This window comes from Scyliorhinus torazame, chromosome 30 (assembly GCF_047496885.1).
Source record: "Scyliorhinus torazame isolate Kashiwa2021f chromosome 30, sScyTor2.1, whole genome shotgun sequence".
Taxonomy (NCBI): domain Eukaryota; kingdom Metazoa; phylum Chordata; class Chondrichthyes; order Carcharhiniformes; family Scyliorhinidae; genus Scyliorhinus; species Scyliorhinus torazame.
In genome coordinates, this window is record NC_092736.1 from 13,598,823 (window position 1) to 13,620,715 (window position 21,893).

Sequence of the window (21,893 nt, forward strand, 5' to 3'; positions counted from 1 at the left end):
TTGAGTTTTCCACACTATGCCCTTCAACCCGAGACTATCACCCCACGTTAGAGTTGCCAAGCTGCAGGGATTGGCCCGGAGACTCCAGGAATCGAAGATCAATTCCTGTGTGACCCTGGAGAAAAATTATCGGCATATTAAAATAGATTGGGGTTTTTATTGGGCCACTTTCTTTGGGGGGGGGGGGGGGGGGGGTGCGTGTGGCCATGGAGGGATTTGAAAAGAGGGACGCAAATTTCTTGACCAGCAGCCAATCAGGGGGCACAGGGGTGAAAGGGGAACGAGAACTTGCTACGGGTTAACGCACGGGCGGCAGTGTTTTGGACGAGCTCAAGTTTGCAAATGTATTGAAGCCCGTGTTCCAATCGAGGAACTTGAATGATTCTCACCATCTGCAGCTCAGATTTCCCCTCCCCAAGTGTGAACTGTCTATCGCAGATGCTGTGGGCGAACTGTGAACCGCTTTCTCACAGTCCGGGAACTGCAGCAGCTCCTGTGCGTGAATTTGCTACGGACACTGTCGACTGGAAACCTTCGGCAAAACATGGTTGGGATGCTGATGCCCTTTGGAATCCAAGCCCAATCGCTTTTCGGCGTTGTTTCGCCACCGGAATACCATGAGTCTGCAGATCCAAGTTTACAAGTAACTTCTTTCAATCAAAGGCTCTCATGTGATAGTTTTTGATCTGACTCTCTGAGTGTATTAACCCCGGTACCGGGCTGAGCCCTCATGACATGGATAACACTTAGACGCACAGGTCTTTCAGGCCGCAACCGGCCTACTAACCCCCCAAAATGGCGGGCAGGGATTGCAAGAATGTTTACACCCGTAACTACCATGCCTGTTACACTGGAAAACGGAAATAAATAGGCAGCTTTGACCCAAGTGTTTGCAAATAAGGAGTCTAATATCTGCTTGAGGCCACTGTTTATCAAAAACAGTGGATTGCCTGCAATCCACGGGCTAACTTTCTTTTGTGGTTATTTTATGTGGTGGCTGGGTTATTTGAGGCCTTGGAGTGGTCATCCCTGCCTTTTGGTGAGCCGTCAAGTCCCACATAAGGATCCAATGCGCAGGTTTACGAGCCATGGCCATAGGGGGAAGTCAGCAAGTTTTCAGTGGTGATGCCGGAGAAGCGAGGACCCCGAGGGACAATGGTTGCTTACAGGCGGAGGAGGCTTTCGGAAGAAGACTTGTGTTTCCTTTAAGCACGCAAGGAAAGCAACTGGAATCCAGTCATATTGCTCACTGCAGTTGGAAGGGGGAGGCTCTTTGGAGCAACTGAGGAGGGAAGCGCAGGGTGTGGGGAAATGAGCCTAGGACATGCACTTGGGCAGGCCGCCGCGACGTAAAGCCAACCCAACCATCATCTTCCCGTGTCCTTCAACGCCTTCTTACTCCAGAAACTCCAACTCCAATTCCACGTCAATAGTCCTCCCTGCTAATTCATTCCACGAGGCCAGAACACACTGGTGAGGGGGACAACAGTTCCCTTTTTGCTCTATTTGCAAAACTTGCGGCGCCTTCCATTTCAAGCCTTCACCACAGGGTACAGTTCGCCTGGATCAACTTTGGCAGTTCCCTACACAATCTTTATACACTTCCAGTTAAGCTACGGCACTAAGACAATAGGCCTAGTTTAAAAATATATTCATTACCGGTACCACGGTGGGTTGCTATGACAGCTGCCGAATACATATATTCATGACCTTACAATCCAGAGGACAGAAGAATTTTTTTCTCTCCTCAATTTCGATACTTAGCCATTATTAAACAGGCTGCGCAGGAGATTTGGCTAATGACAAGCTTAATTAAGTTAGAAGTTTCCCCACTTAAAAATTAACACCATTTACTTTAAAGTAACCTCTTTGCGCAAAAGAATTTAAATGATCGAGACACATCTGTTCAATAATTTCATTAAAAAGCCGTCTTTTTTCTCTCTCTTGTGATTGCACAAATTCAGATTAATGAGCTGTTCCTTAAGTGACGCGGAATATGGAGGAGTGGGTCATTTATTTACGCCGGCGAGACGGGGCCTTGAGTGGTGTGTTTCTTGACAATAAAATGGTGTTCAGTTTGAGCGCTGGGGTTGCCGGCATTGTGGCCCAGAGAAGGTCCAAGGAAAGGCCTCCCGCAGGCGACAAATGACGGCAAAGGGCCCACCATCTTTGATTTGGGGCCGTTGGCGCAGTTGCCAGGGCAACTGCTGCTCAAGACGGTTAACGGAATGTTTTTGCTGCTTCCTCTTCTGGAAGGGACATTCACTTATCTCTGAAAGATACAAGCCCACTTCCTAATCGATTGGTGAACAAATAGATCAATACGGGGAGAGTAAGTGTGAAGCAAGATAACATCCTGTCAGGGGAAAATCGTCTCGGCTCCGTCCACTCAAACCTGCAAACGCACAGAGATACTTTTAACCAGTTTGTGCCAGATAACCAACATCGGGGCTAAAAAGATTTGAGGGAAAGACACTGACCAGGGAAGCAATTCTCTGGAACGTGGAGGTCTTTCAGCCACTCCAAGGCAGGGTTTGATGTCTGGCCGAACTGCCAACAGTGCAGCACTCTCTCAGTACTGCACCGGAAGTGTCACTTCGGAATCTGTCGAGTGCACCCTGAACTCCAACCTTCTGACCCACTGAAGCAAGATTGCCAAAATCATCCTTCCCTACACTTCTGGGACGCAGAATTTTTCTTTTAAAATAAAAGCAGCTTTAATGGCAAAGTCGAATCCATTGCCGATGCTACACAGGTTCAGACTGGAACCCGCATTTAACCTTTAACACAAAGCACACACTGTCTCGTACCTGCTGATAGGACTAATCCACAGATTACAGCAGTGATTACATGGCCTGGAGTTCATTTACAAGATTATGGCAGGACCAGCAGGCACAGCTAGACAAAACCATTTCTAATCACCAGCCATTCATTTTAGCCAGCACTTTTTCGACAAAAGTATCTGTCACCAGTCCAAAACAAAAGTCAAGCGTCGACATCCTTTGCTCACCTTCGCTGAACTTGTGTTGGGAGATCATTGCAGAGCATTCAGGGCATCGACTTAACGCTCTAAAGTTTAAAATTGATTCTGCACCCATCAAGATGGAGGATCGGCCCAGCCCTTTGCGGCGACGCCAAGGCCACTGAAGGGTCTCACGATCGGGGTCATGAGCCATGGCCAACGGAGGAATCAGTGGTGATGGCGGGAGAGGGATCTTGGAGGGCAGCACGGTGGCGCAGTGGTTAGCACTGCAGTCTCACGGCGCTGAGGTCCCAGGTTCGATCCCGGCTCTGGGTCACTGTCCGTGTGGAGTTTGCACATTCTCCCCGTGTTTGCGTGGGTTTCGCCCTCACAACCAAAAGATGTGCAGGGTAGGTGGATTGAACACGCTAAATTGCCCCTTAATTGGAATAAATGAGCAGTACTCTAAATTTATTTTTAAAAAAAGGAGAGGGATCGTGAGGGAAAATGGTTATGCACAGGTGGAGGATCCTTTAAGAAGAGGACTGGTGTTTCCTTTGAGCACACGTGAGGAAGGCAATGGTAATCCATCTCCTGTATATGTCATATTGCTCACTGCAGTTGAAAAGGCGAGGTTCGTAAGCAACCGAGGGAGAAAGCGCAGGGCCATGCGGTGTGGGGAAATGAGTCGAGGACATTTTTGTTTATTCGTGGGACGTGGGTGCCTCTGGCTGGGCCAGCATTTGTTGCCCGTCCCTAATCGTCTTAAACTGCCTGGCTAGGGCAGCACGGCGGCGTAGTGGTTAGCACTGCTGCCTCATGGCACCGAGGATCCGGGTTCGGTCCTGACCCTGGGTCACTGCCCGTGTGGAGTCTGCACAACCTCCCCGTGGCTGCGTGGGTCTCACCCCCACGACTCAAAGATGTGCAGGGTAGGTGGACTGGCCACGCTAAATTGCCCCTTAAATCGGGAGAAAAAAAACCTGCATGACTTGCAGAGGGCAATTAAGAGCCAGCCACATTGCTGTGGGTCTGGAGTCACGTGCAGGCCAGACCGGGTAAGGACGGCAGATTTCCTTGTTGAACCAACGTGTTGAAGCCTGAGAACACTTGACCTAGGCTTCTGATGTGACATTAAGACGAAGCCCCACCTCCACATTCTGGGGGCTTCAGGTGGGTGTTTGAGACCTCGTGGCACCATTCAAAAAACAGTGCCCTGGACGGCACGGTGGCACAGTGGTTGGCACTGCTGCATCACAGTGCCACGGACCCGGGTTCAATTCCGACCTAGGGTGGCTGGCTGTGCAGGGTCTGCACATTCCCCCCCATGTCTGCGTGGGTTTCCTCCGGGTGCTCCGGTTTTCTCCCACAGTCTCAAGATGTGCAGGTCAGGTGGATTTGCCGTGATAAATTGCCCCTAGGTGGAGTTACGGTGTTAGGGCAGGGGAATTGAGTGCTCTTTCGGAGAATTGTTGCCGACTCGATGGGCCGAATGGCCTCCTTCTGCACTTGGGGATTCTATGGATGACCTCCTTTCACCACCAGCAATACAAACAAAACTTTTAAAAATAAATTTAGTGTACCCAATTATTTTTTTCCAGTTAAGGGGCAATTTAGCGTGGCCAATCCACCTAGCCTGCACATCTTTGGGTTGTGGGGGTGAGACCCACGCAGACACGGGGAGAATGTGCAAACTCCACACGGACAGTGACCCAGGGCCGGGATCGAACCTGGGACCTCGGCGCCGTGAGGCACCACTCCGCCAACGTGCCGCTATGATACAAACAAATCATGATTAACTGATTTTCGATACGGGTGTCGGCTATACGGTTCGGTCAGAAGGTTATGAGTTCAAATCCTGCTCCCGGGCCCTAGAACGCAAAGTTACCCTGACACACCCGGTGCCATCGCTGAGGGAGTGCAGCACAGTCGGGGGATGAGGTGTTAAACCCTGGTCCCGGCAGTCTGTAAAAGGTGTTGCAGCACCAAGTTGAAATGAGCGGGGAATCCTCTCCTCGTCCGCTGACCAATGTTCCTCCAAGCTCACCAAAAATCAAAAAATGGTTAGAAGCATAAACTAGTCACTTGCAACGAATTCAGGAGATACTTTCGCCGGGAGGAGCGCGCTGGGAATCTGACAACCCCTTCCTATAAGATGCTGCTTTTTTTCTTCTTTATTATTTCTGGAGATGTCGCTGGCAAGGCCAGGGTCCGGTGCCCATCCCTAATTGAACTGGGCGGGGGGGGGGGGGCGGAGGGGTGGTGTTTACTTGCAAGGCCATTTTGGAGTCAACCACATCACTGAGGGGCGTGATTTGTCCACAAGTTGGCTTCACATGTAGGCCAGACCGGGTAAGAACAACAGATTTCCTTCGTCAAAGGGGACCGGCGACTTTCTCTCGAAAAAAAACCCCCCACCCCACAGCCAGCACCACGGAGGCTAGTTTTATATTCCAAACCTTTATTAATGGGACTTAAATTCCACCAGCTGCCCCGGGGGAGGATTTGAACCCGGATCCCCGGAGCATTAGCCTGGGCCCCTGGATTAAGAGTCCGGAAATATTACCGGCACACCGCAGTCTGCATACGTTGAGGGGAATGACATTTAAAGGGGAAAACACGAGGAGGAAAGGGAGAGGTTACGATGGGAGGGTTGGGTGAAGACAGCATGGGAGGCGGCCCTTGTGGAACAAGGAACAATTATGCTTGCATTCCCGAACGGAAACATTCTTTTCTTCATGAGCGCTTTCATAAACCTCGGCAGTGCGATATTCCTTTAATTAATTGAAGCACCCGTCAGCTGTCAAAGCCTGCTTCAGGACAAAGCAATAATCCCCCCGATTGGCTTCCCTCATAAAATGTGTGTATTAATACAAAGGGCTGCTTGGACGCACTAAATCCCTGGTGTCATAAATACTGCCAAGGCCTCATCAATCACTGTCTGCTGGCCAAAGTCCTTTGAGTAACCGGGGAAGGCTAACAGCAAGGAGCTACTGTGTCCGAGGGTCAGTCAGTGAATGTTCGAGCCACCGAGGCTCAGCGAGATTCCCAGCGGATTGTGCCTGGTGCCAATCTCTTCTCCTCCCCCCCCCCCCCCCCCCCCCCTTCCCCCACCACCTCTGCTCCGTTCTGTGTATAGGGGGATGGAACCGTTCAGTATAAACAGCTCCAAGGTCATTAATCCAATCCACTCGCAACCCCCCCCCCCCAACGCCAACCTGCCAGCTGTCTCAGTTGAAGTGACTGACAGAATGAGGAAGGGACCGTGCGTCTTAACAACGTAATGGAGCCCGATCCGTGATGAATCATGAACATTGAAGGGACCCTGCCGTTCCCGCTGTTCCGTCAACACTCCGTGGGGGGGAAAAAAAACCGGGACAGAGCTTTAAACAATCTCTTAAACGGGCGCTCGCACCGACGTTCCAAATCACGCCCCTCGTTACACCCGGCACCCCTTGGTTTAAAGCTGCGGGCACGGTACCAGGATCGAGGGGCTTCTCTTACACCCGTATCACTTAAACCGGGATCACTCTAGGGGTAGCCGGGATCACTCTGGGAGAAGCCAGGATCACTCTGGGAGATCCAGGATCACTCTGGGAGAAGCCGGGATCACTCTGGGAGAAGCCAGGATCACTCTGGGAGATCCAGGATCACTGTGCGAGGAAGCCGGGATCACTCTGGGATAAGCCGGGATCACTCTGGGAGATCCGGGATCACTCTGGGAGAAGCCGGGATCACTCTGGGAGATTCCGGATCACTCTGGGAGATCCAGGATCACTCTGGGAGAAGCCGGGTTCACTCTGGGAGAAGCCGGGATCACTCTGGGAGAAGCCGCGATCACTCTGGGAGATCCAGGATAACTCTGGGAGAAACCGGGATCACTCTGGGGGTAGCCGGGATCACTGGGAGAAGCCAGGATCACTCTGGGAGAAGCCAGGATCACTCTGGGAGATCCGGGATCACTCTGGGAGAAGCCGTGATCACTCTGGGAGAAGCCGGGATCACTCTGGGAGAAGCCGGGATCACTCTGGGGAAGGGTACGATTCCTTCCACACCATAAAGGGTTTGATAATGAGGAGGTCTGGATCACCATGTCCAAAAGGACGGTGGAAGTAGATTCAATCTGTATTAGGTGGCAGGAGCACACTTGACTCTGAATCCAGGTTCAAGGTCCACACTCGGGCTGATGAGCATGAATGAATCTAGTCTGGCTCCCCAGGGCAGTGCTGAGGGAATGCTGCATTGTCGGAGAAGCTGTCTTTTAGAGGGGAGGGGGTGCATGCTGAGAGCCAAACTCATGCCCTTGCTGCTGACCTACCTACAACTTTCCCCCCCCCTCTCCCCCACAACCCCAGGCTCCCGCAAAGCCCCCCTCCCTGCCATCACTGACAGAGTCTAGGAACCCAACAAAGATCTGGACCTCGCGTGGGTGCAGTTCCTGCAGCGGCCACTGCCTCCCTGGCGGTGCTAATGAGCAAAAGTGCTACTAGCCTCCGATTGGTCTGCAGCTCTCTGTGGGCGGGACCTCCTGCCACCCTGGGGGTCCTCATCCGGCGGAAGATCCGACGGTGGCCTCTCAACTGCCTGATTGGCTCATAATACTCACAGGCTCATAATACTCACAGGCTTTCCACCAGGTAACACTGGTCTCTTGCCAGCTTACCAGCTGGGTGCCAAGACTCCAGCTATCTCCATTAAAATCCCCGCTATTCTTGCTGTGCGCAAATTGGCCGCCTCAATACCTGCAACACAACAGTGACTACACTTAAATACTTCAGTGGCTATAAAGTACTTCAGGATGCCCTGTAGCTGTGAAAAAGATACATATGTAAAATCAGTCCCCCTTTTTAATTATTCCTTCATGAGATGTGGGCATCATTGGCTGGGCAAACTCTGAACTGGAGGGGCATCGCTGTGGGTCTGGAGCCACACGTCGGCCAGGCTGGGTAAGGGTGGCAGATTCCCTTCCCTGAAGGACGTGAATGAACCAGGTGGGCTTTTACGACGATCGGCGGGCGAATGGTTTCATCGTCATCATTAGACTTAATTTCATACTTCCATCAAACTCAATCTCACATTCTGCCACCTGCAAGATTCGAACCCAGATCCCCAGAGCAATATCCTGGGTCTCTGCATTACTAGTCCAGTGACATTACCACTACCCCGCCACCTCTCCTCTTGGGTCGGTATGTGCCGTATCATGCTGGAGCTCTGGGGAAGAGCAGGCTTCAGATTCTTGCACTTGTCCCTTTGCCGGAGACAGAGGGTACATTCATCAATCTTGTGCACACAGCTTGATCTGTGCCCCAAGGCAGTACAGTTCGGAGATCGGTCGGATTCTCAAGCCCAAGCTCGCTAGGAGAGAGGCTCATCATAGGGAAGGTGGCATCAACAAATTTACCGTATAAATGCCCGGCTACCACTTAAACGGGCCTTTTCATGGGCAGCACGGCGGCACAGTGGTTAGCACTGCTGCCTCACGGCACTGAGGATCCCGGTCCCAGGTCACGGTCTGTGCGGATTTTACACATTCTCCCCGTGTCTGCGGGGACCCAGAAAGATGAGCAGGGTGGGTGGATTGGCCACGCCAAATTGCTCCTTAATCGGAAAAAAAAGACGGGGTACTATAATTTTTTTTTTTTTTAAATGGACGTTACCATAACAACGATTAGCTAAGCCGCCTTCTGTAAACAGACCGTTTCTTTTTGCATTGTAACAAGGTTGTGGCTCGGTATTTGAAGAGTCAGTCTGAGCACTGGTGAATTTGACATGAGAAAGCGGTTGATGTGGCCGATGTTCTAATAGCCGGGCAACGGGTCACTCATCCCAGCCACCAGGGGCAGCATGTGTGGAGGCCAAGGACTTATTGACGCAAATGGGAAAGAAGAATGGCTTCAAACTGCTCGGTGCGTGTATGTATGTGTGTGCGTGTGCAGGTGTATGTCTGCACGCGTGTGCAGGCATGTGTGCGCATGTATATCTGTGTGCGAATGTGACCATGCACAACGTGGGTGAGGGTACATTCAAGGTCATCCGTGATGCTCACCCCTAACATGATTAACTGGCCATTTGGACAAGCTACTGGAGGGGACCTTGATGCCCGTGTAATCCATACCCCAGCAAGGAGTGAGCAGCTTCTTCTGATAAAGGAAGGGAGGACAGTAACCCACTGCCTCTCTCAAAGCGCGCACAAAGAAAGCTAACAGCACAACACCAGCACAAAACCCTTCAAGCAAGCTTATTTTACAGCGGGACCACATCTCCATAATCAGCTCAGTCAAACGAGGAAGCTCCTCAGCGTGACTGCAATATTTAATTGCGTTATAATTGGTTGTGCGACCCAGAAATGAAATGAAAAACATCTCAAACCCGTGGGGCTCAATTCTCCCATCGGGAGACTAAGTGCCGACGCCGGAGTGAAAACCGGCGCCGACCCGCAAGAAGATGTCGGGTGGATCTTGCGGGGTGGCGGAGGAAAGGAGGTCCTCCTTCAGAGAGGCCGTCCTACCGATCAATGGGCACCGATCGCGGGCCAGACCCCTTTTGATTCCCCCCCCGGTGCAGGAACCCCCCCCCCCCACAGGCCGCCCCCCCCAGCGTTGCCGCGCTGCTCCCACCGGCAGCGACCAGGTGTGGATGGCGCCGGTGGGAACCTGTCGTGTTGGGCAGGCAGCTCGGCCCATTCGGGCCGGAGAATCGCCGCTCGCCCTTTACAAACAGCGAGTGGCGATTCTCCGAGCGGCCAGCCGTGATTCTTGCCGCGCCGGTTTGGGGCGGAGGGGGGAGAATCGCGTGCGGGTGCCGGGGTGGCGCCCCGGCGATTCTCCCACCCGGCGTGGGGGTGGAGAGTTCCGCTCGTAATCTACGTAAATCTTAAATGGAGGAGATTTGAGTTACTGATCTATTGGTCCTTAGAAAATGTGTACCAAATAAGGTCGAGGAATTCATTGAGACACAATGCTTATTTGCACACACAACATACATTTGGACTACATGTACTCGAACACATTTACACGTGCAGGCGCACATGCACAAGCAAGTGGGAGAGAATGATTACACTGGAAGTCCTTGCTTAATGCTGTCCTGCCCAATACCATTCCGATTTAACATCACTCTCCAATGAGAACGGCGGCATTGTACTGTTGGTGTTTCACATTAATGCCGTTTGGACGTCCCCAAGTTCAGTCTAAAAGAGCTGGGTCTCGGATAAGATGGGGAGCAGTAAATCTTGGGACGGGGTGTTATATAAGCTTCGGACACGGTGGGTGGGGTTTTCGGGCCCTGTCCAAGGTCAGGATCTTGTTTCTACCGAACGCCAATGGATTTGATTGGATTGGATTTATTGTCACATGTTCTGAGGTACAGTGAAAAGTATTGAACCGCGTACAGTCCAGACTGATTATTCCAACAATGAAAAAACACAAGACATACATAAAAGCACAACGTAAATACATAGACACAGGCATCGGGTGAAGCTCCTTTATTTGGCCCTAAATGGCGTCTTAATTACTCCCAATCGTGGCAAAGCACTGATAAACTTTCCAATGTATCGGTCATCCATGAGGGAAGTGGTCAAATTTGTGTCCAGTGACAGCCAGTTTTACAACGTACTCAGCCTCACTGAGAAATGGGAAGCGTCGTAGAGTTTTACAGCAGGGAAAGAGGCCCTTCTGCCCATCGTGTCGGTGCCGGCCATCGAGCACCCATCTATTCACACCCCATGTTCCAGCATTCGGTCCGTAGCCTGGCATGCTATGCCGTTTCAAGTGTGCACCAGTTTGTGAAAAAAAAACTCCCACTTGTCGCTAGAGATATATTGAGGAGGTTTCAGTGCAGAAGGAGGCCATTCAGCCCATCGAGTCTGCACCGGCTCTTGGAAAGAGCACCCTACCCCCATAACCCAGTAACCCCACCCAACACTAAGGGCTGAATGGCCCTATTATTGCCCATCCCTAATTGACCTTAGAAGAAGTGGTGGTGAGTGACCTTAATGAGCTGATGCAGTGGCATTGTGAGCATCTTACTGGGCTATTTCAGAGGACGGTTGGGACTTAGCTGTATCCTACACCATGGAACGTGTAAACCAGCCCCCTGATAAGGTACAAGCGCAGTGCGTTAACCCCATTACACCAGGCCTGTGCGACCCACAGGCCGCAGGTAAGATGGGTCAGCGAGTTGGAAGACTCCTGCAGGGGACTGCTCCTCCAATGACAGTCTGTTTCTCCCCCACGTTTCATGCTGATTGCTCAACTAACGATGTAGGAAACCCATGCCACAGTTCACCCATTTGACCGTTGAACCATGCCTAATAGGTCCAGCTGCGGATGGTACAGGCTTGCAACTCTGGACGTATGACTTCGGCCCTCGCTATTCTGAAACCCAGGCTGGGCCACAGAATAGGATTCGGAGGTGACGCGATGGCACACTGCTAACCATGAGAAACTCAATTATAATCGCCATTAGATAGAAATAGAGAAGTTCAGAAGAAATCACTAAAGTTGAGAACCTATCTAAGGCTTAAACAAAATGATGCTTATTAATGATGTTGCTGGTGGGGATGGATTCAGCACAGAATGGCAGCAATTTAAAAAGACAATCTCTCCATGGTCAGCCCAATGCAAAGAGAGATTGCAAACCTGTGATCGCTATCACTGAAGGAGGCTGGACAAACCACAAGTAGTCACGTGTTACTTATGCGGACGTGCCTTAGTGATCGGATATTATATCACAGCGAATCACGGTGCAGGAGATAGGCCATTCGGCCCATTGAGTCTGCTGCAACCCTCTGAAAGGACGCCCTACCTAGGTCCACATCCCCGCCACCCCGCACATCTTTGGAGACTAACGGGTAATTTTGGCATGGCCAATCGCCCTAACCTGCGCACTGTGGGAGGAAACCGGAGCACCCGGAGGACACCCACGCAAACACGGGAAGAACGTGGGGGCGGGGGGAAACAGTAGCACAGTGGTTAGCACAGTTGCTTCACAGCTCCAGGGTCCCAGGTTTAATTCCCGATTTGGGTCACGATCTGTGCGAAGTTTGCATTTTCTCCCAGTGTCTGCGTGGGTTTCCTCCGGGTGCTCCGGTTTCCTCCCACAGTCCAAAGATGTGCAGGTTAGGTGAATTGGCCATGATAAATTGCCCTTAGTGTCCAAAAAGGTTGGGTTGGGTTACTGGGTTACCCTAGGGTGGGGGCTTAGGTAGGGTGCTCTTTCCAAGGGTCGGTGCAGACTTGATGGGCTGAATGGCCTCCTTCTGCACTGTAAACTCTGCAATACTCTATAACTTGCAAACTCCACAGACAGTCACCCAAGGCTGGAATTCAACCCAGGTCCCTGGCTCTGTGAGGCAGCAGTGCTAACCACTGTGCCACCGTGCTGCCCAAATGTAATTGCTCACAACGTAATGAAGTAATTTAGCTATGTGTAAGTGAATAGGGATAGTTGGGTAGAGGGAAGAGAGTACCAACGTGTAATTTCCTGATTGGCAAGAACAAATATATCATTATCTGAATATCAGTATAAAAGTGGTTGGTAGTCTTTTGGGAAACTTGTCCTCGATCTTCCATGGGTATAGGTTCCGTTGCATATGCTCCAAGAAACCCAAGTCTCACCTGGTCCAGAAGGACAAGGGCAGATGTATGGGGAACACTGCCACACGCAAGATGCCTTCCAAGCTACAGAGTGACCTTGGAGCTATATCGCATCACTGTCACTGTGGAATTCCCTCCCTCACAGCACTGTGGGTGTACCTACACCACATGCATGGACTGCGGCGGTTCAAGGCGGCGGCTCTCCCACCACCTTCTTACGGGCAATTAGGGACGAGCAACAACTGCTGGCCCAGCCAGTATTGTCTGCCTCCCCGTGAAAGGCCAAGTGCCCAATTTATTGTGCCACCTGGAGGGCGAGATGCCATCTAGAATCCGTGAAGATTGTTTGTTGAACACCTGGAGAGAGAGTCTCTTTTGGTTGGAGCCTTATTTTGCCTCTTTCCAAACCGTACAAACGACAATGTCCATTGGCCACAACTGGCCAACATACTCTCAATCGAATACTCAATCCCACAAGGCCGGGGGGAGCACAGAATGACCAATTTGAGATGATGACTTCGGGATCGACGAGAAAATAAAGATCGCGCAACAATTGAGATAAAATGTTAGCCCAGCATCCGGCGAGGCGGGGTTTGTGGAGACTTTCCTGGACGCGGAGTGGGTTTGGATCCTTGACAGACAATATCACAACAGCAATATTACGGTGTCACTGGGGTAGAGTGGGGGTGGGGGCTCAGACTTACCTCTCTTCTGCATGAAAACAAACAGATCGTCCAGGAACTCCTTCCGCCTGGGGTCACTGTCCAGTTCGTAGAGCTGTGAGAAACAGAAAAGGGAAGCGTTGAAAGAAAGGCCAGGCAGAACTGAGCCACAACTGGATTCTTAGAACTGATTCAGACACAGAATCTTGTTGGCCAAGCAGACAACTAGCCAACCCCCGCCATGAGCCCTGCCAGTTTCCAACTATTGGGAACCTCTCCGAGGGAAATTGGAAATTCCTTTTGGATTGTGCTGCAGTGTTCTTTTTATTCGTTCATGAGATGTGGGCATCGCCAGCATTTATTGCCCATCCCCCGATTGCCCTTGAGGGTCAACCACATTGCTGTGGGCCTGGAGTCACAGGTAGGCCAGACCAGGTAAGGACGGCTGATTTCCTTCCCTGAAGGACATTAGTGAACCAGATGGGTTTTTACGACAATCGGCGATGGTTTCACGGTCATCGTTAGACTTTTAATTCCAGATGTTTATTGAATTTCACCATCTGCAGTGGCGGGTTTTGAACCTCCGACCCAGAGCATTTACCTGGGGCTCTGGTTTACAAGTCCAGTAAGAATACCACTACGCCACTGCCTCCCCCCCCCCATGAAAGTACAAATATAAAGGGCAGCACGGCGGCACAGTGGTTAGCACTGCTGCCTCATGCGCCAAGGTCTCAGGTTCGATCCCGGCCCTGGGTCACTGTCCGTGTGGAATTTGCACATTCTCCCCGAGTCTACGTGGGTCTCACCCCCACAACCCAAAGATGTGCAGGTTAGGTGGATTGGCCACGCTAAATTGCCCCTTAATTGGAAAAAAAATAATTGGATACTCTAAATTTAAAAAAAAGAAAGTACAACTATAAATCCTCACGTGTGTCATTTGCTTTGGCAAAGACATTAAAAAAATCTTTAAAATCTCACATACAATGGAAATAATATATAGCAGAGGATTGGGCAGGGGATCATTCAAATCTGTAATTTAACACTGAGATTGTGGTAATGTTAAAAAGAAAAGGTCGATCTGTCAAAGTTGGAGTTTAATGGTAGTGCAAGGGAAGTTACTTGACAGACTGGGTATTGGGACATCGAGTGAGGACAACAGATAGTTCACAGTGGTTTTCCACTCAACATCCGAGTCACAGATGAAGAATAGCTACCAGAGGACTGGTGTCCAACGGGTAGCGTTTCGGTGACTCGGTTCGGTGGAAATGTATGACATGATCAAGGGGATGGGGCGGGAGAATTGCTGAGAGCACAGAGCATGGGAAAACGTGGGGTGGAGCTGCAGCGATGAATGCCTGCACAGACCGAATCCCCTTTCCAACTGGAAATGCCTTTCCTTATTACTCCTGTCTTGTTTATTCACAAGGTCCACATCATCCTCTTGTCGACTTTGCTCACAACTGTAACAACGACAGACCTCCTGCGATGGATCCTGAACAATATCAGAGAAACCTCTGCTTTATAAGACAAGGACTCCTTGCTGTATTTCAAAATTATCTTTGCCACTTTTCCAGCCCCCTCCCCAAGCCACCAGTGTGGCCTTGCGGCAGGAGACCGGATTCCCCAGCTTCACACCTTTCTGAGCATTTATCTTTGGTATTCATTCAAGGGATGTGGCTAGGACAGCATCTATTGCCCATCCCCAATTGCCCCTCGTGAAGCGCACCTTGCACCGCTGCAGTCCACGTGGTGTAGGTACACCCGCATTGCTGTTCGGGAGGGAGTCCCAGGATTTTGACCCAGCGGCAGCAGGGACAGCGATGTATTTCCATGTCAGGATGGCGAGTGGCTTGCAGGGGAGCCTCCAGGTGGTGGTTGGCCTTGTGGGCGGGCATGCGCACTCTCTCCTCGTAGCACACAAGTGTTCACCAGCATCCCACTATGAGATGGGAAGGGAAGAGGTTCAATTTGTCACTCAGCCCCCACCGGCTCGGGGTTTTACTTCCTCCTTCCCTATTTCCCCCCTGTTGGTGACCAGGGGCAGGAAATTTAGAGGGAACTCGAGAAACCTTTTCACCCAGAGTGGGGTGGGAACCTGGAACCCGCTGCCTGAAAGGGTGGTAGAGGCGGGAACCCTCACAACATTTAAGAAGCACTTGAAATGCCACAGTAGGCAAGGCAACGGACCAAGAAAATGGGACTAAAATGGATAGCTTTATGCCTGGCATAGTCTGACTGGGCCGAAGGGCCTCATTCTGTGCTATAAAGCTCTATGACCATGCGTTACCTCAAGTAAAAGATGCCCCTGCAACCCCACCTATTACAAAGGCTTTGAACCTAGGCAAATGGAGAGAATGAATGTTTACGGAGGTTTACAAGCAGCAGTGTTTAGATCTAACAAAAATGTACATCACAGAATGAGGCCATTCAGCACATGCTGACTTATATAAAGAGTTCAGTCGCATATCTCCCATCATCCTGTGGACTCCTCATCCTCAAATACCTGTCCCATTCCTTTTTTGGAATTATTAATGGACTAGGCTTCCTGCACCTTTTGAGGTCGAGGGCTCGAGATCTGGATAGTTATTAAGCATTATTAAAACTTATTCACTGTTCAGAACATGGAAGTCCAAATTGGTAGAAGTGAAAGTGTCTAATGGAAGAAACCGTTTGTCCTGTCACATTATATTCAGTCCACTCCAGCCACGCACGGCTTCGATTCTCCAATTGTGGCCTCCTTTTAAAAAAGAAATGAATTTAGAGTACCCAATTCTTTTTTTCCAAATTAAGGGGCAATTTAGCATGGCCAATCCACGTAACCTGCACATCTTTTTTGGGGTTCTGGGGATGAGACCCACACAGACACGGGGAGAATGTGCAAACTCCACACGGACAGTGACCCGGGGCCGGGATCGAACCCGTGTCCTCGGCGCCGTGAGGTAGCAGTGCTAACCACTGCGGCGCCGTGCCGCCCTTCAATTCTGGCCTCTTGACCATCCCTGGTTCTAATCAATGAGTTTGATAGCAGTGATTTATGCTGGGGAGAGGGGGCTGGCTGGCTGCATGCGCGCAATCTTGCGTTGTTCAGCTCCTTACGTGAGCATCCAAATGGAGCTCGACGATTCTCGCAGACAGACCGGGTAGTTACTTGCCATTCCTGCCATTACCGCATGAGGGGGTCAAAGCTCCAGACACCCAAGGGCACCCGGACGGCCTTCGACTATCCCCTTTCACCTTTGCCCGGCACCTGCTCTACCCTTCCTTGGTCATCCCTCCATCCAAGTTGCCCTGCACAGCACCTGGGACCGGGGCACAGGCGGGCATTCACAGACCCTGGCCAAGGAGCACAATGCAGCGGCAACCGGTGGAGGGAGAGGAGCTCGCCAGTTACACCCCACTTGATGTGCAATCCTGAGCGTGACTATCCGTTGGTGTGGATACAGGGGTGGTGAGGGCAATGGCTGGTGTACATGGATGTCCAAATGAGGATAGAGGGGACATAGCGTAAAAATTAAAGCCAGTCTTTTCAGAAGTGAAATTAGGAAACATTCCTAATGCAGACAAAGGGCGGTAGAAGTTTGCAAATCTCTTTCGCAAAACACCAATTGATGCTATATCAATATTTAATTTGAAGCAAAAATTGGTAATTTTTTTTGTTAATTCAAGGTGTTGAGTGACATGGGGCAAGGCGGGACTATGGGGCATGGCCACACATCAGACATGATCTCACCGAATGGCGGTACAGGTTGGAGGGGCTGAATGGTCTCCTCCTGTTCCTGTGAGGGGAGAGGGGGAAGGGGAGAAGAGAGAGGAGACGGTGGGGACATAGTGGCTTTGGGAAAGGAAGGGGAGAAGGAGAACTTCTGCCTTAATCCTGAAGCAAGTGCAAAGGGGACCATTCCCCAGTTGATAGAATGATAGAATTTAAAGTGCAGAAGGAGGCCATTTGGCCCATCAAGTCTGCACCGGCTCTTGGAAAGAACACCCAACTTCAGCCCATGCCTCCCCCCTATCCCCGTAACCCCACCTAACCGTTTTGGACACTAAGGGCAATTTAGCATGGCCAATCCACCTAACCTGCACATCTTTGGTCTGTGGGAGGAAACCGGAGCACCCGGACGAAACCCACGCAGACACGGGGAGGACGTGCAGACTCCGCACAGACAGTGGCCCAAGCCGGGAATTGAACCTGGGACCCTGGAGCTGTGAAGCAACTGTGCTAACCACCGTGCTGCCCATTAACGGGCAGCTTCAGTCTCCTGTTTGTTGAGGGACAATTTCAGAGATTGACCTCGCTGCTTAGTTTCAGTCCGGACCAGCGGGTTAGTGGTCTCGAGTCAAACGCAGGAGGAGGGTTGAGGGGAGGGGGGGGGTCAAGAAGCGGTCAACAGAGAGCCAAGTCGATTAAGCGTCGCACCCAGAGTGGGCCCCAACCCAAAATGCTGAAATTAGGCAACTGGCCCAACCACCAGAAAACATAAAAGATAGGAGCAGGAGGAGGCCATTTGGCCCTTCGCCTACATTCATTGTGATCATGGATGATCAACCAACTCAGTAACTTGATCCCCCCCCCCCCCCCCCCATATCCTTTTATCCCTTTAGTCCCAAGTGCTATATCTAATTCCTTCTTGAAAAAAAGCATTGTTTTCATCTCAACTACTTTCTGTAGTAGCGAATTCCACAGGCTCACACCCACTCTCTGGGTGAAGAGGTTCCTCCTCATCTCTATCCTTAATGGTCTACCCTGCATCCTCAGTTGTGACCTCTGGTTCTGGACTCCCCCGTCATCAGGGACATTCTTCCTGCGTCTACCTTGTCCAGTCCTGTGAGAATTTGACAAGTTTTCTATGGGATACACCCTCATTCTTCTGAACTCCAGCGAATACAACCCGAACCGATTCAACCTCTCCTCATACGTCAGTCCTGCCATCCCAGGAATCAGTCTGGTAAACCTTCGCCGCACTTCCTCTGGAGCAAGAACATCCTTCCTCAGATAAGGAGACCAAAACTGCTCACAATACTCCAGGTGTGGCCTCACCAAGGCCCTGTATAATTCCAGTAAGGCATCCCTGCCACTGTACTCGAATTCTCTCGCTATGAAGGCCAACATAACATACCTTCTTCACCGCCTGCTGCACCTGAATGCTTACCTTAAGTGACTGGCGTACGAGGGCACCCAGGTCTCATTGCACATTCCGCTCTCTTAATCTATAGCCATTCAGATAATGATCTGCCTTCCTGTTTTTGCAAGCAAGTGGATAATCTCACGTTTATCCACATCACTTTGAAAGCAGACCAAGGCAGGCCAGCAGCACGGTTCGATTCCCGTAACAGCCTCCCCGAACAGGTGCCGGAATGTGGCGACTAGGGGCTTTTCACAGTAACTTCATTTGAAGCCTACTTGTGACAATAAGCGATTTTCATTTTCATTTCATTACATCTACCATGCATATGCTCATTCATTCTACTTGCCCAAATCACACTGAAACATCTCTACATCCTCCTCACAGATCACCCTCCCACCCAGCTTAGTGTCATCTGCAAATTTAAATAGAGTACATTTAGTTCCCTCATCCAAATCACTAATATACATTGTTAGGACCCCAGCTATTCACACTGATCTCTGTAGTATGCCACTGGTCACTGCTTGCCATGAGAAAAAATATCCATTTATTCCTACTCTTTGTTTCTTATCTGCCAACCAGTTTTCTATCCATCTCAATACACCACCTCCAATCCCATGCGCTTTAATTTTACATGCTAATCTCTTCTTAAAAGTCTTCTGAAAGTCCAAATAAGCCACATCCACTGGTTCTCCCTTGTCAACACTACTAGTTATATCCTCAAAGAATTCCAGTAGATTTGTCAAACTGAATTCCCTTTCGTAATTCCACAAATTCCTGACTGTCCAGTCCTGCAACTGTTTTCCAAGTGCTCTGCCATTAAATATTTTATTTGGATTCTCACATTTCCCCCACTCACAACGTCAGGGTGACTGGTCTATAATTCCCTATTTCCTCTCTACCTCCCTTTTTAAATAGTGGGGTTACATTAGCTACCCTCCAATGTGTAGGAACTATTCCAGAGCCTATAGAACCTTGGAAGATGGGAGGTGTTGGCACAGTGGGATCGTCACTGGACTCATAATCCAGAAACCCAATGTCATGCTCTAGGGACCTGGGTTCAAATCCCACCATAATTTTGCTACTAATATTGATTTCCATCAGTTCCTCCCGCTCAGTAAACCATGTGTCCCCCAACATTTCTGGTACGTTATTTGTGTCCTCCTTTGTGAAGACAGAACCAAATACATATTCAGTTGGTCAGCCATTTCTTTGTTCCCCATTATACATTCCATTGTTTTGGATTATAAGGGACCTACATTTGTCTTCACCAATCCTTTTCTCTTCACATATCTATAGAAGTATTTACAGTCTTTTTTTATGTTCCCTGCGAGCTTACTCTCGTGCTCCATTTTCCCCTTCTTAATCAAACAAGTGGTCATACGTTGCTGAATTCTAAACTGCTCCCAATCCTTAGGTCTGCTCTTTTTTTCTGACCAATTTGTTTGCCTCTTCCTTAGATCTAATACTATCTCTAGTTTCCCTTGTAAGCCACGGATTGACCACCTTTCCAGTTTTATTCTTGTGGAAACAGTGATGAACAAATTTTGCAGTTCACTCATACGCTCTTTCAATGTTTGCCATTGCCTATCCACCCTTTTAAGTCATCCCTATGTCATCCCTTTTAAGTAACGTTCCTCAATCCATCATAGCCAACTCGCACCTCATACCATTGTAGTTTCCTTTATTTAGATTCAGGACCCTAGTTTCACAACCAACTACGTCACTCTCGATCTTGATGAAGAATTCAGTTATATTATGGTTGCTCATCCCCAAGGGGCCTCACACAACTAGATTGCAAATCAGTCCTTTCTCATTGCCCAATCTAGGATGGCCTGTTCTCTAGTTGGTTCCTCAATGTATTGGTCCAGAAAACCATCCTGTACACACAACAGGAATTCCTCCTCTACTGTATGGTTATTAATTTGATTTTTCCAATCTATATCTCAGGCTTTTCATGGGAACTTCATTTGAAGCCTACTTGTGACAATAAGCGATTTTCATTTCATTTCATATGCAGATTAAAGTCACCCATAATTACAAACGTTCCTTTATCATATGCATCTCCCATTTCCTGCTTAATGTCATCCCCAACATCGCCACTACAGTTTGGGGGTCTACATACAGCCCCCTCTAATGTTCTTTGCCCCTTGGTATTTCTCAGCTCGACCCATACAGATTCCAAATCATCAGAGCTAATATCGTTCCTCACTATTGCGTTAAATTTGCGTTAAACGTGTTAGGGGCTGGTTTAGCACACTGGGCTAAATAGCTGGCTTGTAGTGCTGAGCAAGGCCAGCAGCGCAGGTTCAATTCCCGTACCGGCCTCCCCGAACAGGCGCCGGAATGTGGCAACTAGGGGCTTTTCACAGTAACTTCATTGAAGCCTACTTGTGACAATAAGTGATTAGTATAGGGGCTGGTTTAGCACAGGGCTAAAGAGCCGGCTTTTAAAGCAGACCAAGGCAGGCCAGCAGCATGGTTCAATTCCCGTACCAGCCTTCCCGAACAGGTGCCGGAATGTGGCGACTAGGGGCTTTTCACAGTAACTTCATTTGAAGCCTACTTGTGACAATAAGCGATTTTCACTTTCACTTTTCAAATTTCCTCTTTCACAACCAATGCATCTCTACTGCCTTTGCCTCTCATCTGCCCTTTCAAAATACTGAATATCCCGGGCTGTACAGGGACCTGGTGAGGCCACACCTGGAGTACCGTGTGCAGTTTTGGTGTCCTTATCTGAGGAAGGATGTTCTTGCTATGGAGGGAGTGCAGCAAAGATTTACCAGACTGATTCCAGGGATGGCGGGACTGTCCTATGAGGAGACACTAAGTCGGTTCAGATTATATTCATTGGAGTTTAGAAGAGTGAGAGGGATCTCATAGAAACTTACAAAATTCGAACAGGATTAGACAGGGTAGATTCAGGAAGAATGTTCCTGGTGGTGGGGGAGTCCAGAACTAAGGGGCTATGGTTTGAGGATAAGGGGTAAACTTTTTTTTAGGGCTGAGATGAGGAGAAATTTCTTCACCCAGAGAGCGGTGAATCTGTGGGATTCTCTACCACAGAAAATAGTTGAGGTCAAAATGTTGTGTTACTTCAAGGAGGAATCATATTTAGCTCTTGGGGCTAAAGGGATCAAGGGATATGGGGGGGGGGGGGGGGGGGGAAGAGGCGGGATCAGGGTAGTGAACTTGATGATGAGCCATAATCATAATGTCATAATGAAAGGCGGAGCAGGCTCGAAGGGCCGAATGGCCTCCTCCTGGCTCTACTTTCTATGTTTCTATGCACAGTCCCCATCCCTGGTCACCCTGCAACCATGTCTCCATAATCCCGACTATATCACACCCATTCACATCTATTTGCGTGATTCATTCATCCACTTTATTGCGAATGCTCCACGCATTAAGGAACAAGGCCTCACTGCTTGCCTTTAGCACAGCGGTTAGCAGGTTCGATTCCCGGCCTGGGTCACTGTCTGCGCGGAGTCTGCACGTTCTCCCCGTGTCTGCGTGGGTTTCCTCCGGGCGCTCCGGTTTCCTCCTACAA

General features: G+C 49.9%; 1 protein-coding gene across 6 annotated transcripts in view; it reads right to left on the reverse strand.

Moving 5' to 3' along the window:
- The window catches only part of LOC140404392 (AT-rich interactive domain-containing protein 3A-like), a 231,627-nt gene that overhangs the window by 86,887 nt on the left and 122,847 nt on the right, over positions 1 to 21,893 (reverse strand). For all 6 annotated transcript variants that reach the window (XM_072492848.1, XM_072492851.1, XM_072492847.1 and 3 more), the window contains one exon: positions 13,260 to 13,332. In XM_072492848.1, the coding sequence (XP_072348949.1) occupies positions 13,260 to 13,332 (73 nt within the window). The remainder of the gene's footprint in view (positions 1 to 13,259; positions 13,333 to 21,893) is intronic.